The sequence below is a fragment of the Pyrus communis genome, chromosome 12 (assembly GCF_963583255.1).
Source record: "Pyrus communis chromosome 12, drPyrComm1.1, whole genome shotgun sequence".
Lineage (NCBI taxonomy): Eukaryota > Viridiplantae > Streptophyta > Magnoliopsida > Rosales > Rosaceae > Pyrus > Pyrus communis.
In genome coordinates this window covers 4,439,853-4,457,074 of record NC_084814.1, presented here as the reverse complement: position 1 = coordinate 4,457,074, position 17,222 = coordinate 4,439,853, and the positions used below count along the sequence as shown (strand labels likewise).

General features: G+C 36.9%; 1 protein-coding gene across 1 annotated transcript in view; it reads right to left on the bottom strand.

Annotated features, from left to right (window-relative positions):
* LOC137710397 (uncharacterized) overlaps window positions 1-17,222 on the bottom strand; it is a 38,891-nt gene that overhangs the window by 3,808 nt on the left and 17,861 nt on the right. Inside the window, exons 32-57 of the mRNA XM_068449400.1 lie at window positions 16,135-16,785; window positions 15,844-16,035; window positions 14,587-14,690; window positions 13,870-14,159; window positions 13,675-13,759; window positions 13,187-13,522; window positions 12,342-12,701; window positions 11,742-12,231; window positions 11,074-11,237; window positions 9,772-9,934; window positions 9,380-9,649; window positions 8,893-9,087; window positions 8,409-8,451; window positions 7,887-8,011; window positions 7,237-7,734; window positions 5,467-6,228; window positions 5,286-5,359; window positions 4,830-5,178; window positions 4,652-4,750; window positions 4,427-4,582; window positions 3,822-4,003; window positions 2,352-2,855; window positions 1,446-1,623; window positions 1,214-1,350; window positions 465-591; window positions 18-239 (exon numbers count right to left, since the gene is read on the bottom strand). Of these exons, the coding sequence (XP_068305501.1) occupies window positions 18-239; window positions 465-591; window positions 1,214-1,350; window positions 1,446-1,623; window positions 2,352-2,855; window positions 3,822-4,003; window positions 4,427-4,582; window positions 4,652-4,750; window positions 4,830-5,178; window positions 5,286-5,359; window positions 5,467-6,228; window positions 7,237-7,734; window positions 7,887-8,011; window positions 8,409-8,451; window positions 8,893-9,087; window positions 9,380-9,649; window positions 9,772-9,934; window positions 11,074-11,237; window positions 11,742-12,231; window positions 12,342-12,701; window positions 13,187-13,522; window positions 13,675-13,759; window positions 13,870-14,159; window positions 14,587-14,690; window positions 15,844-16,035; window positions 16,135-16,785 (6,756 nt within the window). The remainder of the gene's footprint in view (window positions 1-17; window positions 240-464; window positions 592-1,213; window positions 1,351-1,445; window positions 1,624-2,351; window positions 2,856-3,821; window positions 4,004-4,426; window positions 4,583-4,651; window positions 4,751-4,829; window positions 5,179-5,285; window positions 5,360-5,466; window positions 6,229-7,236; window positions 7,735-7,886; window positions 8,012-8,408; window positions 8,452-8,892; window positions 9,088-9,379; window positions 9,650-9,771; window positions 9,935-11,073; window positions 11,238-11,741; window positions 12,232-12,341; window positions 12,702-13,186; window positions 13,523-13,674; window positions 13,760-13,869; window positions 14,160-14,586; window positions 14,691-15,843; window positions 16,036-16,134; window positions 16,786-17,222) is intronic.

The following is a 17,222-nucleotide window of genomic DNA, read 5'->3' as shown; positions in this document are numbered from 1 at the left end:
TAATATGAAAACCTTACCTGCTTCGAACGCAGTTGCTGAAATTGTCCATCAGTTGACAGCTCAGCAAACCCTTTACTAAGAGAAGCCAAGGTTGAACTTGCCACACCAAGTACATCGACTGAAAATATCAAATGTAAAGGATTATGGATCAGATCTCTCCAAATACGGTGACCAATGGCAGAAACAATGGAACTTTTCCGCATGAATCTGTCTTTGTGCATCACCCTTCTCAAATGCACCTGCAGCAACGACATATTACTGTGATGACTAATGCCTCATCTCAATATTATGATGGATTGGAAATACGTTCTGTAGTTTACATATGAAGACTATTTATAAGTTTGAGAGACTGGAGAGTAAATCATAGCATCTGAATAGAGAACCACCCATCAAAATAAAATGAATAGTGATACTATTTTGCAGATAAAACATATATAAACATCCAGGCAAGCTAGGGGGCTCACCTGAATCTTGAATGCACTTCCGACAGCTGATAGTATGGGGCTCCACACTCCTAGAACCCCATGAGGTCTTTGGGCTGGTGCTGTTTCCAATGACACCTTCAGCCTAACTTCTGCAACATCTATTTGGCTGAAAAGAAAGGAAAGAAAAACAGAAAAAAGAGAGTTAAGGAAATAGAACTATTATCCCAAAATCAAGTCACAAATTTATTCCTGATAGTTCACAACTCATATTTCCCTAACAGTAGACACTTGCAAAGTTTGCAGGCCTTCTGCAACGTCCCATGCATACAACTCCAAAATACCGCCACTAATTCAAATATTTGGGTGATAATATTACGGGAACATGAGGGGAGAGAGAGAGAGAGAGAGAGAGAGAGAGAGAGAAAGAGCACCCAATGGGTAAGGGGGATAGAATTCGTAGGGAATCAATGTTTACTTATATCCTTTCTAAATCATAAAACTTCTATGCAAGTCTCATATGGCTAATATTAAAAGAAAAGGAAACAGAATAAATGCTATTGAAATGACATATGAACCATATTTGATTAATGAAAAGAAGGCCAAATGCCTTAGAATATGAGCTTAACCGCCAAATAAGGACAAAGCAGTGGTGGTCAATTTTTTCCCCCTTTGCAATTTCTTTTTTGTTTGGTGAAGGAAAAACAGCTCTCTTCAGCACTCATAACTATATTGCTGCAAATCCAATGAATTGCAGTTTTCTGCACACAAGCAAAAGTTGTGATACTTACTCAATGCGTATTTCCGGATCAACTACTGTGACACTAGGACTTTTAGGCAAACGATCTAACTGTAGATTATTGTAGAAATCCACCAAAGCCCAAACTATCGGTTCGTGAATATTAAGCCTCCAACTCTTATCAGTTACCTATCATGTCATCACAAATTTTGGTCAGAGGTTAGGTACTGCTCACTGTTATGACTGATAACATACATTTTAGGCATAATGTAAAAAGGCATTACCCGTATACAAACATAAGGGTACACCTGGACGCCGTCACTATTATCATTGCGCATTGTAATAGTTGTTTTGAACACTGGATAATGCATGTCAGAGTTCATTTCTGGAGCCAACAGCACTGGCATCACTGTTAGTGGGAGCTGGTTGTCCAACTGCAGATGACCCAGTATGAGCTTGAACCTATCAGAGAGAAACACAAATGTTAGGTGTAACTGTAAAGCATCTTATTTAATAAGAAAAGCTACATTGGAATGAGGATGGATCTGAAAACACGGAGTTAGAATGAATGCGCTTCAACAGTAAACATTTGACACAGATAAAGACTCACATATTCAGAGAGTTTTGTAAAGTCAAACTACAGTGTTTAGCTTAAAGAACTCAGGTTCTGAGTCTCCTGACAGAAAATTAAGAAGCAACAGTTGCTTCCACAGGCCAGAATTTAGTCTACAATAACTTTATTGAATATAAACCCTAGAACTTGGTTTGCAGGAAATTTGAATGAAAACTTATTTTAGGTCTTTTAATTCAAACTTCCATACTTACAACACCACCTTTACAGCTATAATTCACCAAATATTCAGTGGTTTTACTTCTATTTAATAGTCATGACAATACCAAACTGGTCCTCGATTTATATATACTAAAAATAGGCAGTTCATACAATTATTTTTAGGCATGCAAGTGAAACAATTCTTTTAAACTGCTTCATACTTCTAGTATGTTTTAACAGTTTCGTAAGTGAGGTGACTACAAATCACTAGTCCTCATTAATTAATGTCATTAATAGCTCAATGTATAAGATAAATGAGTGATAAGAATAGTTGAAATTTCAGAACTTCACATAACATTACAGCTGAAAGACATCCTTAAGAAAATGATATAGGAGTATAAGAAGGTTCTTCTCTTACCTGGTTGTTGTACCACCATCATAACCGGTCCAATATGATACGAAGACTCTCTCAAAATAAAAGTAGGAGACTTCTTTTGGTCTATGGTCAACAATAGAGATCCCTACAATTCCAAACTCAATTATAAGCTCAACAGGCGAGGCACTATTATTTTGAATGGTGTTTTGCACTTGAGAATGCCTCCAATTTCCAACAATTTGCAAATCCAAACTTGTCCCAGAAGTTGTGGTGTCTGTGAACCTAGCTACCTTGATATCACCAACTTCCATAACATAAAATTGTAATTCAAGTCCCTCATTTTCATAACATATCCCGGTCCTTTCCAAATCAAGTTCCCAAGGTCCAATTGTAGCACTGTCAACCTTAGCTTCTATGATTTTTTGGCCATAAGGGTCTTCCCAAGAAAAATTCGTAGTTGAAAGAGGCGCTAGGCGAATCCAGGCATCCTCATCGAAAGCAGACTGGCGAATGCTAATTGTTTTACTGACTGTTCTGTTCTCAATTCTGCTCAAATGAAGCTTTAAAAGATTAGTCACCTCTCTTTCTCTTTCTCTCACACACACACACATATATATATGTATATATACACACAAACACACAAAACACACACACACACACACACGACCCTTTTCTTAAAACAGATGCCCTTTTGCTATTGACTAAAACAGATCTCAAGTGGGCCAAACCATCACTGCTAAAAATTCAACGAAATCGCAAATCATTTAGCCATCTAACTACAACACAACAAATAAACTAGCACAATGTGTCTAATAACACTACGACATTTCATTATGACAATCAAATAGTGTAACAATTTTCGATTTATGAGTTTTTGCAAGGGCTTATCCCCGAGTGGGGATCGAAAAACTAAACTTCGGATCACTTGATCACACTGCGGAGTGCAGAGTGACCCTTAAAACTTAAGAATGGGGCGGTGAATAGGTGTGTGTACATCAATGTGCATGTATGCATGTCAACCTCCATAAGAGGGATCACCATAGATTAATGGTTGAAAGGGATCATTGGGAGGTCAATAATTTGAATAGTCCAGTTTCTAAATCACCATAGGAAATCAGCCATATCCTAAATCGTTTGACCATTTGGTGATCTTTTCAGTCATATTTCATCGATCGATAGCCTTATAGCCAACATTTTGACAATACCCATACATGTCTGTTCCTTAATACATACCGTACATCCTGCAAAGAGAATGTATATGTAGGCAACTATGCATATATATAGGGTTAGGATTCAGGGATAAATATAATACACACCATACATTCTAACCTCTATATATATATATATATATATATATAAAATATTTATCAGCACATAACCAAAACATGAGAATATATATGTATGCATATATGTAGGGTTAGGATCCATAATACACACCATACATCCTAGCCCCCATATATATATCCATATATATATATATATATAATATTTACCAGCACATGATGTAAGTACCTGATGGGACCACTGGTTGATCCGAGGCAAAATACAACGGTGAATCGCGAACCTTCTTCATAGCCCCGAATCTCTGTTCTTAAAAATGTCCGAGTACCATCATGCTTCCTCAAAACAAGGGAAATGGTGTCCTCCCTTACAATTTGAACAGGGAATGACCAGTCTGTATTTTCTAGTCGAACCTAACAATGGAACCAAAAGAAAGAATTAAATTTTTCAGAATGCATAAGATGAAAGCTCGGATCATTCATCTATGTAAACCGAAACAAAAAAAGTCCAGCATGATTCCAAAAGAAAAGGTTCTAGTTCGGGCAGGATACGACCGAATAAAGCCTAAATTAATCTATCTGGCTTTCATGTAGCTTTTGGTTCTCCAAATATGATATATTTTATACTATAATTCATAACTTTTATCACATAGGACATGTCAGGGACTCTGGGGTCACATGTCCCTTATAGGCGAGGTTTTGTAGTGTGAGTAGCTTCTTTCAATCCTTTTAGGGTAAATGCACCCTGATTTTCCAAAACAACGGATACAGATACAAGGACCATTGGTACATATGTTTCTACAAAGATAATGATATTACAATATACACTCCACTAACCTGAAGTTTATCATGTCCTTCTGACTCACGATGTACAAATGAAACCATTGCATCAGATGCTCGAAGGATCTTTGGTTCATCCTCACTGCATAACTTAATGGATATGTCCCGACCAATTCTATTGGTAAAAGTCATATATGGTCGGACAGAAATTACCTGGAAAGAGGGCAAAAGGGTCAATAACCAATCTTAAGATTTATTAGAATCTCTAATAATTAAATTTACCTTTGTGGGAACAGATTGATATAGGCATGGTTTTGTTGTAATAAAAATCCGCATACAACTGCCTTCATTATCATGAGCATAGAGATCCAAAGACCCATCCTAAAAAAGAAGGAAAGAGAAAATCTCAACAAGATTTCTTTACCAATAATGGATCAATATAAAAATGACAGACATCTACCGTGTCATCAAGTGGAGAAAGATCTTTGACAGGTCCAAATTGCTCCTTTCCAGATTGATCAATGGACAACGCAAGGCCCAACAATTTAAATTTCAAAGGTGAAGCAATTGTATGACCTTCATATATTTCCTCTTCAGTTATTTCCTCCAGGATAGTTTCATTGTCCTTTGTAGAACGAAATGGATTACCAACCTTTCGCATATGTTTCTTTCCTTTGATATTTAGAAGCCTAAGTTTGAGAGGGGGACACCAAGAAATTGAATACCAATAAGGAGAATACAGCCTAATGATCTTAGCTTGCAGTGGCCGTTCTTTGTCAGAATTCTGTTCAAGAACAATTTGAACAATCCTGCAGAAACAATTACCACGGAACTATCAGACTATAAAAGAAATGCACTTCAAGCAATGTAAAGGTTAAGATACACAATATAATTTATGATGCAGATTATTTGAAACCTTCCGGATATCGAACTTCTCAAACTTATAGTTTTCGGTGGAACTTCATGAGGATGGGAAAAAAGAACAGCTTCCTGCAAAAGAAATAAATGAAAGGGTGGGATTTTATTAAAAAAATTATGCCAAAAATCGAATTATACAAAAAAAAAAAAAAAAGGACTAGTTTGGTCTTAAAGCTCACATGTATAGGCAGCCACCCTCTTTGCGGAAGCAGTGAAAGGAACAAAGGGCTTCTTATGTCAGCACTATAAACATTGACACTTTTTCCTGAAAATAATACTCCTCTCGAGCAGGCAAAAAAGTTACCACTATCTTGCATCTCAAAAACAGAATATTCAGCTGCAAGCGGAAGAAAATTGGAGATAGATAGCGGGGACTTGATTACAAGAGTCCAATCCTGGATAGGATCAGAATGAATATCTTTGGCAATCTCTGTCGCTTGTACACTTATACAAAACCACAACTTATGAGAACTTGAAGAACTACCACTTATCTGAGTGCAATATAACAGTTCTTCCGACTCGGTGAGAGAAGACACACTTATCCCAGAGCATACTTTTGACTTACCAGAATCCTCTGTTTGTTCAGACCCATCCACCACTGAACTCCAAGAATACTCACTACTATTGCAGAGAGAGGGCCTTAAACACAATACGTACATTTCAGGTTGTGTTAACCCAGATAGAGGAAGGGATACCGTATCTCCAGGTTTCAAAAGTCCAATAGATATTTTCTGATGTGTATCATTTTGTTTTCTATTCCTGATCCATCTCCTTTGCCTTGCAGAGTTTACAGATCTTAATGGATCAAATGACTCGGGCCATTTTAAACTCTCAACATCTGGAGCATAAACCCAACCATCAGCAGTGTGAACAGATTCCATATTCAAATGCCAATCATCAACCCATTCCCAGCCCAGTGGTAACTCAACTGCCGGAACTCCCTGCATTACTGACAGTAATCAGAAACAATCTAAGAGCTCCAGAATTACTATTCAAACCTGTCTAATAATGTGAGAGACCACAAAAAAAAAAAAAAAAAAAAAAAAAAAAAGCTTAATCATCCCCTAAATTAAAATACAGCCAATAGTCACAAACATGTGTTACTTCTCATCCGAAAAAAGAAACAAAAAGAAAGCTGAGCCTCAAAAAGGAACTCTCTGCACCGTCACCATCACCTTCACATCAGTCTGTCATACAAAGATGTGAGTGGGTTTCTTCTAGATTGGAGCGGCCTTGACCAAGAAAGTGTAGTTCACCGAGGATGTTTTTAGCAGAAGGCTAAACTTTGTAGATTTGTAGTTTTGGTTACTACTTGAGTAAATGTATAAAACAACAACCCAGTATACCATTCCACAGTACAGGGGTTTGTTTTCCAGGTGATCAGTTATCCTTAAGTTAGAGGTCTATGAGTGTAGCGGTACTGGGCTGTGTTGGAGCGTTAGGGTTTACTCCTGTCTGTTTTGATACTTATTTATTTTGGGGCTACGGACAAGATTCGACTTGACCATGCTTATGATGTGATTCAGTTAAGGTAGAACCTTGTTAATTTACTTTTCCGTCAGCCTCTGATGTTCAGACATCAGCATGCTGATTTTGGGCGAATATCTACATTGGGGTGTGACACAAGATGGGGGAGGAGGTTTTACAAGTTTTATAAATGGTTACATCGCATTAATTTCTCTTTTTATAAATGTTCTCATATCGTAAGTCGTAACAAAAGAATAAAAGTGTACCCTTTAATCCATATAATGATATATTTAGGGACACTGTAGCTACCAATTTTGGATGAGAAAATGTAATAAAAGTAATATACAACAAAACTACGAAAATCAACATGAACCATAAAGCTAATCATGTAAAGCTTCAGTCGCAGAGATTTAAATTGAAGGTTAAACCTACACAAGTAATCAACACATGCACATGCCAAGAACATCAACTAATATCTTTACCTGATGAGATCCTCCACTTTCAATGATACCTTGGCTTGGTTGAGCAATGGTGCCAATCCAACCAGTACCGGGGCTGTATTTTTCAGTTTCAAAGAACTCATCAGTCTGAAGTTTCTTAAATTGTATTTGACCTTCAAGGGTACTGGCGTTGTTTTTTAGAGTGGTATCTTCCATGGAAACTTTTGGTACAAGGCACAAATCAAGTTCAAAATCCGTACTGTTACGTACGGAAACAAGAGACCTAATATCCACATATCGATTGCCATCATTCACATGTACTTCACTAGCAACAACGTCATTCCCTAACCTCCAACAGGCAGCTGGTGCAGCATAATTTAGCCTCACTGTAGTCCAAGGCCCTTCCCTGCTTGGACTAATCTGAATAAAACCAGATTTTCTGCCACTGTTATCAGTTTGATCACTTATCTCAGCTTCAGATGTCGGTGACAACAGCACTGAACATCTGATTTTGCCACACGACTTTTCACCATTATATCCCTGAATCACAACTCACATAAATATTACAAGGTTGATCTACTTGTCAGTAAACTCTTGATAAATTTCTATCCCTAGAACGAGGTACATGTTCTGACATAAAACAGATACAATAAGAAAAAAATATATTTCTAAAACATGAATTTAGACTCTACCGTAGATTCTGTTGAGGATAATTCAACCCAGGTCCATTTGTTCACACTATCATTCAGGTAAGAATTATCACGGATGATCCCCGCAATCTTCTTTAAAGGGGTTGAAAATAATCCAAGAGGGACCCCTAAAATCAAAAATGAAAAGTTAAACCCATCTTGCCCAAAATTGATAGTTTGACAGACAAGAATGCGTAGTTCTTAAGTACAACAAAATTAAAAACAATTTAATGAGAGCAGAAAATTAATTTACTTTACAGAAAATACTTAATATATTTAGGTCAAAGTTGAAAAATAGCATGCATAACAGAGGAACTAAACAAAACAAACTATAGCATACATTTACACTTTTTAAATGACAGTGAGTAGGATAGAGGTGGTGCAATGAAACCTGAAATACTATCTTTAGTTGCCATTTTTTTTTTATCATGATGACAATGAGAGTTTCAATACAATAGAGAAAAGGCATCCTATTAAATAACAAATCCAGGCGGTGACAGATCAAATAAAGAATAAACAAACTACCTTTTCCCAGCTCCGTCACAATTAATTCAACTGAGTAGTAGTCCTGCACAAATTTGGATAGAATGGCTTGAATGGGATAACCAAGAAGATTACTTATATGTTCATAAAACATCCAAACAATGATATACGAAAATAAACAAAATGGTTTATACTGTTTTAATGAATTATATACATGCATCTATAAGCAGCATTACTATCTATCATTTGAAATGTATGAAGCCAACATCCAGTAAGTGACAGATTAGAAAATTCACTTAGCATGTCCCAAAACTACATTTTAATTAAAAGATGTTACACAAATTTCATAGCACAGGAATAATTATCCATTAAATGTCCAGTAATCATCCTTTTGGTAGAAACATAAAATCAAAGTTCGGTAATAATAACAGATGTGAAAATCAATGTGCAAAGACCTATCATACATGCAAAAGCAAAGCAGTTAATTAATTGGAAAACGTGCTAAAAAGAAAAACATTCTACATACTGGATCGTCGACTTTAAAGAAAAAAATTTCATTCCACTTGACCAACTCAAGCTCTGAAGACAAGTGATCTGAGCTGCTTCCGCAAGTACGTGCACTTTGTTGATGGCTCAGTGATCCACTAGGGAGATTCGGATCAGGACTAAGGCGAATTGCTACGGTATACTGGGGGGATGTTAACCCTCCAACCCGTGGAAACTGAAATTGCAGATAGATTTGAGTAGTCAAGATAAGGGAACCCATGTCACTATCTAATACAAACACACACACAGCTAATTTCTTGAAATTCATACATTTTTTATTATAAAATAAATAGAAGGAAGTGTAAGCAAATTTATTTGTTTATTCTGTGAGAAAGATACTTTTTTATTACAACAAAGACAATAAATAACAATAAGCCAAAAAAACTGGTCAAGATATCCACTGGAAAAGAGAAGAACAAATGGAAGGAATCATAAGAAATTTACTTTTATGAGGAATGAGAGTATACCTGCCCGTCCACTATGATAAGGGTAACCATTGTTCTAACTTTACGGAAAAGTTTTCCTTGCAAGTGAGAGTCCAGCATATTCTTGGAAGCAGGAACTTTCACGGGCCTCATATCCCCAGACGGCATCTTAATTATGGTTGCAAGTCCCCTTAATTCTGTAGCTCGAACAAAGATATCCTGACCAAGTTTGTTTTGTGGCATTATATTGTAGTTTCTCTTGTGATGAACGTCAATAGCAGATCTTCCACCATCTGTTGGAGAGGATACTTCCTACTTGATGTCATGTTAAAAGAAAAAAAAAGGTGAACTGTAAGCAATAACCGTTATATGCAGACAGGAGAAAGGGTGTACAAAAAAAACTTCTTTTAGTGATGGAGGCAGCAGAAACTCACTCTTTTTCTATCATATTCATGCACATGAATAAGACTGTTCCAGCTTGCATAAGCTTGAATAATCATATTAGCGTTAGATACAGAAACATTCAAGTTCAGATCCCTGGTACAGGTAAGGCGTAACTGGGAAGCTGTAGTTGTAGCAGTAAGATCATATTGGTACCTGTACGTGGGCCAATAATAATAAATAACTACGGATGTTTCCAAAGTGAAATTTTAACCAAATATGAGCAGAATTGCATTATAGGTGATGAGGAAAAGGAATACAAAGTTTCACCCCAAAAAAGATGGAAAATGAAGCCAGAAAGAAAAACACTAGATGAGATATAAAATCTATTCTTTAACCTTTCAACTAGTGGAAACTTCCTAAGCACCAAATCTAGAAACACTTTTGACTTTTCTAATTTCTTCTCCACTCCACATTATCCATTAGAATAGATATAATCGCATATCGATTATCATCACCTAAAGTACACAAACACTAAACACCTTCAGCTAGCAGCAAGAATGGTACATTTTTGGCTCATTTCCATAACATCTTATATTTTTGGCATAGAAGATTCCGGACATTTTGTGTATCAAACTCATGTTTTCAAGAGGTTCTAAGTTTGATCCCCATTCCCAATTTTTTTGTTGGTTTTCGTGGTGCGCGGTGAGTCAGGTCCTGCACCTATATGTTTCTCTGTTTGTCCATATGTCTAGCTCTCCAGGCGCAGTACGGGCTCCTTGTGGGCAAGGGTATAAGCCTGACATATACAGTTGGACAGTTCACCACCAACTTAAGCTTTTGGAGAATGTAGATGAGCATTTTCCATGAAAGTTACTATTGAACTGACCATACTGTGATATCTGGTATAATTAGGGCGGGATACAAAGTCTTCAATGAATTATCCCTCACGAGTCATAACCCACAACCATTGACAGCATCATTTAACATATTTAAATCCAAGCATGGTCAACAATGACAAAAGCATATACCAACGCCCATACTGTAATATCTGGTATAATTAGGGTGGGATACAAAGTCTTCAATGAATAATCCCTCATGAGTCATAACCCACAACCATTGACAGCACCCACAAAAAGATCCATAACCTTGAGATCCCATGGGCCTTTACTTGACTTGATCCCTTCAAAATTTCCAAATTTTTTTCCATGCCACCAGTTATGTATGTTCGACTTTTCTAGCTTTCTAGGTTCCACATGGACTGCTTTTAAATAATGAATTCAGAACTGATACGCTACCTAATGCATCCTATATATTTTCTTAGAATTTTTTAATATTGAGGTAGAAGAAAATACCTTAAGAATCCATCTACTGGCTCAACAAGAGGTTCCCAAACTTCATACTTATCGTTATATGATCTAGCAGCCAAAGAGAAGCTCACAGTAGAATTCAAGTAGTCGGTTCTTCCATGTAAACTGAACCCAATTCCATTTAAAGAGACATTAAACAATGGAACCATCTGTCATATTCCATGAGACAAAATCATTAGAGAAATAGCTGTAACTAACAGAAAATTAAAGTAAAAGAAACATGAGCTTTAAATATAACAACCACCAAAGCTAAATATTATGTACTTTTGATCATAAATAATTAAATACAGCGTAAGAAGTTATTATAAGAAGAGCCAACTCAGCCAAGAACATACCATTATTGTACATAAGGTTAAACTTTATGAACATAACAGAATTGTACATAAGAGGTAAGTTTTCTCAATTCCTTGGCACAATATTGCTAATATGATTGGAGGCCCATTCATTCCTTGAGCTTGGTTCATATTTATTACTTTAGAAATATGGCATCCAGTTATCACTTATCACAGATGGATAATTGACGCATACAGAAAAAAAGTTTGTATTAAGATTTGGAAGAAAGGTTCCCTAATCATACTTCTCATACTTCATTATTCATTTACACATTACTATATTTCATACTCCATATGTGCTATTTTAGTATGAATTCTTACCAAGCCACCATAGTCATCAAAAAGTGCAGCAGAAAAAGTTCTTAATTCTGCATCAATTACAGTATCATCTGAACCACTTGGTACATTTGACTCCGCCAGCTTTAAAGCAAACCTTCTTGGAGGTTTTTTGAACCCACCACGAACTATAAAGGTCCCCAACTCATTGCCAGCTGACCAGATACTAAAAGAATCTCTTGTACGCTTCGCATCAGATGTATCCCATACACTTTCCTCTGAAAATTGATCTCCAGCTACCATATCACTGCGCATGCATCTTAATGACCTGAAATCAGATTGTTTTGGTGTTCCCTTGCATGCAATACAACCAAGGGAAACAAACCCTGGAGGGGCCTGAGGAAGCCAGAAAGATATACTGTCCATTCCCCACTGTTTCTTAACTTGCCCAAGAAGCTGGAAATCAAGAGGGGCTTTGAAGATCCCGCCATCTCCTGTTTCATGAAGAACAATGCAGGTATTTGGGGGCTCGTACCTATGTTTAGTAACCACCAAACTTATGTTACTTAAGATACAACAGAAAAAGACATACACATAAGCAAAAGTTATAAAGATAAGATATCCATGAACACCATTATCATATACCCGTTGATTGCAATATCACCAACATATACCATCCCATGAGGGACAACTGGACGCCATATAGACAGTTTCTTCCTTGAGTTTGAGCCCTGATTCCACCATATCAATTGGAAACTAGCAACAGCTTCATAATGCGGCCCAGAGTTTACGGTTGCCAACCTTTCTGATTGGACATCATGATGTTGAGAAGAAGTATCTTGGACAGTGAAACGATTAGATGATTTTTCAGACGCTTCTGAAAATCCAAATATCACGTGACGCAAATCATAGGCTGTACCCATTACACTAGACATATTTGGACCTGCTGGCAAAAAGGTGCCAACAGAATTATCCACACGCCAGAATGCTAAAGTTGACTGATACCTGCAATTTAAAATGGAATAAAAAAAATCACGATCCAATCATTTCTTATCAATGTAAACAGGCCAATCTAGTTGGAGATCTAACATAATATTTGTCCGATTCCCAGGAAGAGAATTTGGATAGCCCCCAAATCTAATAAGAGAGTCATGATAGTGCGTTAAAAGTTTGAATCCAATAAAAATATATTCCAGTACCTCTTCCATATGGAACAGACATGAATTGAACAATATTATAAGAATTTATCTGACTTTAAGATTACTCTTTAGAAGAGGAAGAAAAAACTATGATCCACCTTTTTCGTGGATAAAATCTACTAAATTTTGTTTACCGGACAAAAAAAAAATCTACTAAAGTTTATATTACAAACCATCAAATATGTTTAAGTCTTGCTAAATTTGTAACTTTGGAACCTTAGTGTAAACTATTGGCAACGTTAGGGTAATCTGAAATTATTAAAAATGAAAGAGATTGAAAGCACGACATACGGATTGTTGGTACTGATTGCAATGCAATCCCTTAAGGAAGAAGAAGAAACTAAAGAAGCCAAGATACAGAAAGCAGAAGACAGTGGTGGCTGTGTTCTTCCAGGGGAAACGACACAGCCCAATGCAACATATCCCTTAGGTGCTTCAGGGAACCAAATGGAACAACTAACTCCGTCAGAAAGGACATCATTTGGTAGTGAATCAGAATAATTTACGCTATCGACAGACGAGCCCTCTGAAGGTAAAGGTGGCCAAATCAGCTTAAAAGACAGGGGCTTCTTGACTCTAGCAAAATTGGTATTTACAGCAAGAACTGCTTTTGTAGGCGGCTTGTCCCTGTCATAAGAAAATGGTATTATTAACATTCAAAATTTTAATAAATGAAAACCCTCACATTGTTAATAACTCTGATATTTAAAAAGCACCATGAGGTACAACTAAGATATGACACTAAAACCATAAATAACAAAAGAAGCCGTTTTACTAACAAAGGTGTCAGGTAATCCCCAAGAACTGCAAAACCAGTAGGTGCTTGAGGCCTCCAGAAAGTATATATTTGGTCACCAAAGGGATCTGAAAATGTGACGGAAGCAGGATATATGTCATCAGCATGTAACTACAGGCAAGTTAAATCCTTCGGCCCACAATATAGAAAAATAAACAAATAAAAGACTGTAGCCTACCTCGTATTGTTCCAATTTTGTCAAACTGCGAGCAAAGCACTGTCATTTTCTTTGATGTCGTCCTTAAAAATGCCAATATATCCTCTTCAACTGCTAAAAACAGTCTGAGGATGCTGAATGAAAAATTCATAAATATATCTGAAACACTTAGATGTATATTGGTCTTTCCAGAAGCATTTGAATATTTCACAGAGGCGTCGAAGGGCTCCAGAATCGTGATTCCATTACTCTCCATAGTTAAACCAAGCACATTTGCATTCATCTCCTTGGTATCACCCTTCATAACAAGCCTGGAGGCAACAAGAGCATGTATAATGTCAAGTTTCCATTACATTTCTGTAAAAGTTTAAGCATTCAGAGCATGGAAACTGATGCAAAAGTAAATGGAAACTGATACAATCTTAGCAAACTCATATGCATAGAGATTTTATATATATATTTGTATGCATTTCAGAAACAAGAGAAATCAATTTAAAAGCATTAAAAATTTTGTATGAAGTTCAAGCATCAATTAAACATGAAAATTTCTTGGAGCAGTATTCCATTGTAAATATCTCTTGATAATTTTTTTATTTCGGAAAGATGAAACCCCACAACCCCCCCCCCCCACCCCCACCCCCCCAAAAAAAAAAATTCCTGTGCAATTTGCATGTCTACAAAACTCTGTGCACAAATTATACTAGTACGTCTAAACATGATAATCAAACGAAATTTGACCTGCAGAATCCATCCAACTGTGCATGCAAAAGTTGGTTAGAGAGCACAAGTGATTCCCCAACATCTTCAGAAGTATTATAGAATGTCAGCTCTGGGCCAACCAACTGCAGCGAAATATTTCAGTTACAAAATAAAGTTAGCAGTTCCAGAAAATGAGTATGGCCCGACATTGCGAAAAAGCAAGGCATATTTTTTCCTATGCCCCCTGGAACTGAATGTTAATCTCACTTTCCCTTTGAAACGCAAAAACGCGTTGCTAAACCCCTTGGAACCCCATTTTCGTCCCAAGTTGCTTGATTCTGTCAACTCCATTAAAAAATCTGTAAAATCCTCTTACGTAGCTTAGTGGGCTCCAATTATTTGATGATGTGTTTTCCATGTGTGCAAACAATAATAAAAAAATAATTTAAAAGTTTTAAAGATGAAAATATTTTAAAAATAACAGATTAGAAATATCTAAAACATTATTTTCCTCTCACGATCCCACCCTTTCTCTTCCTCTGTGACTAAACCCCACCTACTATCTCTGCCCATCAATCAATTCCAGCACTGTACCCATCCACCCCAAATGATGGTGAAGAAAACCTCCCTTCCTCATGTCTGCACTGCCAGGTCACTCTCTCACTCTCAAATGCCAAAAGTTGACGAAGATAGGTGGCAAACTTCTGATGAAGATTAGGAGGAGGAGACTGTCAATTCTTCGGGAGATGGTTTTGTAAGAGGTCGTCAGATTTGGATCAATTGATGCCATCATTACGTTTATTAAGGTTTGATTAGGATGGACAAAGAGAAGCTTAGATTGGGGTTGAGTTGGGTCAGGAGTAGATCTCATCAAGTGCCATATAATGTTTATTTTCGTTCTCATTTTATTTTCTGATATTGAATTGGGAATTTGGATGTCACTTTGCTGAGTTTGGTTATCTAAGGCTTTTGTAATGGATGAAGAGGGGGAGAGAAGTCAAGTTGGGTGGAGTGGGGCTATGTTGGGGTAGTTGCCTGGTTGTTTGTTTCTTCAATCAATTTTGTATACGTGGCACTAACGGTTTACCACATCAGCAACCAAATGGGTCCCATTAATACCACGTAAGAGATTTAATGGATTTTTTGCCAGAAATGACAGAAACATGTCTGTCAAAAATCTAGTTTCAGAGTGTTAAGTGACGCATTTTGCATTTCAGGGGGGAAAGTGAGACTAACATCGAGTTCCAAAGGGCACAGCAAAATAAAAGCCAAAAAGAAATAAAGCGAAGCAAAAACCTGCAACTCAATAACAATCTCTGTGGACTTGTCGGCCACAATACTTTGAGGTGGCACATTATTGACATTTTCTGTTGAGGAATTCATACTTGAATCTTCATTCCCTCCCACAAAGGAGACCTGATCTTCCTTCAATGCTGAATAGCTACTGTTGGATCCCATAGAAATGCATGAATCTAGGTACAGTCCATTCTACACCCACAGAACACACGTTAGTAATTTAAATATCATAGAAGTTTTTTTGCAAACAAGTATGCGGATAAACAAGAAAATATATCGTAATGGGATAACCTTGATGACAACATTTGTGAATTGCAACCTCTTCCCGTCTCCTACATATATTATTGACTCTGTACTAGGGCCGGAGAGAATAGCTCCCTGCCTATCTTTCAAATATAGTGTACCACCATTGCCATCATAAACAAAATGACCGTGCCTTCCATCATCAGCTATTAAAGGCCTTAGAGGAGAAAGAGAAAATTCAGTAGAGGGTTGCTTGTAAGTTGACTGATCCAAGATCACTGCATCCATTCCATGGACGGAGTTCTGTACTTCTTCACTTGAAAGAGTATTGCTGATTGTAGGAACAAAAAACTCAACAACACCCAGCAAAAAATCAAGTACAACCAGCAGTTGTGGCCTTTGGATGCATAAAGAAACAACCGTTGACAGCTGACAAAATTTTGCATCAAGAATGAGCATCGTAGGAACTAATTTGAAATCATTCACTTCTGTATCATGTGCACCGGAGATCTGTTGAGCACCATCATGAGTCACAAAATCTAGGGGTCTTGAACCAACATACTCAGGCTTTCCTACTGCCAACCTAAACTCTGGTTCAGTACCCTCACGATCATCGAGCACAGCAAACCCCTTTAGTGTTGCTGATAGGAAGCCTTCTCCTAGTGTATTTGACTTGTACAGTAACCATGCACCACTGATCTGTACGAGGAAGTGGTGGCATTATAAACCAAGAAGATATGCATGTACATATAACATCTATTTCTTTTCTTAAAATGTGGAAATCCACCGTGGTGAATTTTCAGTATTCATACACACACATTGTACTATGATGACGTAACTCCCTTGATTCCAGTGACCACAAACATTAGACAACCTCATACAAGTTTAGCCAAGAAAACAATATATTTGAAAATAATAATGGACAAGTACTTTGAATAAACTTGAAGAATCCAATATGATCCTATTATGCAAAAATCAACAGTTTAACCATGTCAACAGTTGATTATTACCTGCACCAAAAAAATTTAAATAAAATTGTATTACTTCCTTCACAATAGTGGATAGTTAATTAATTGAATTTGGTTGTGGTGGGTTGAAATCAATATCGAGTATCATATCTATATGTGACACTATTT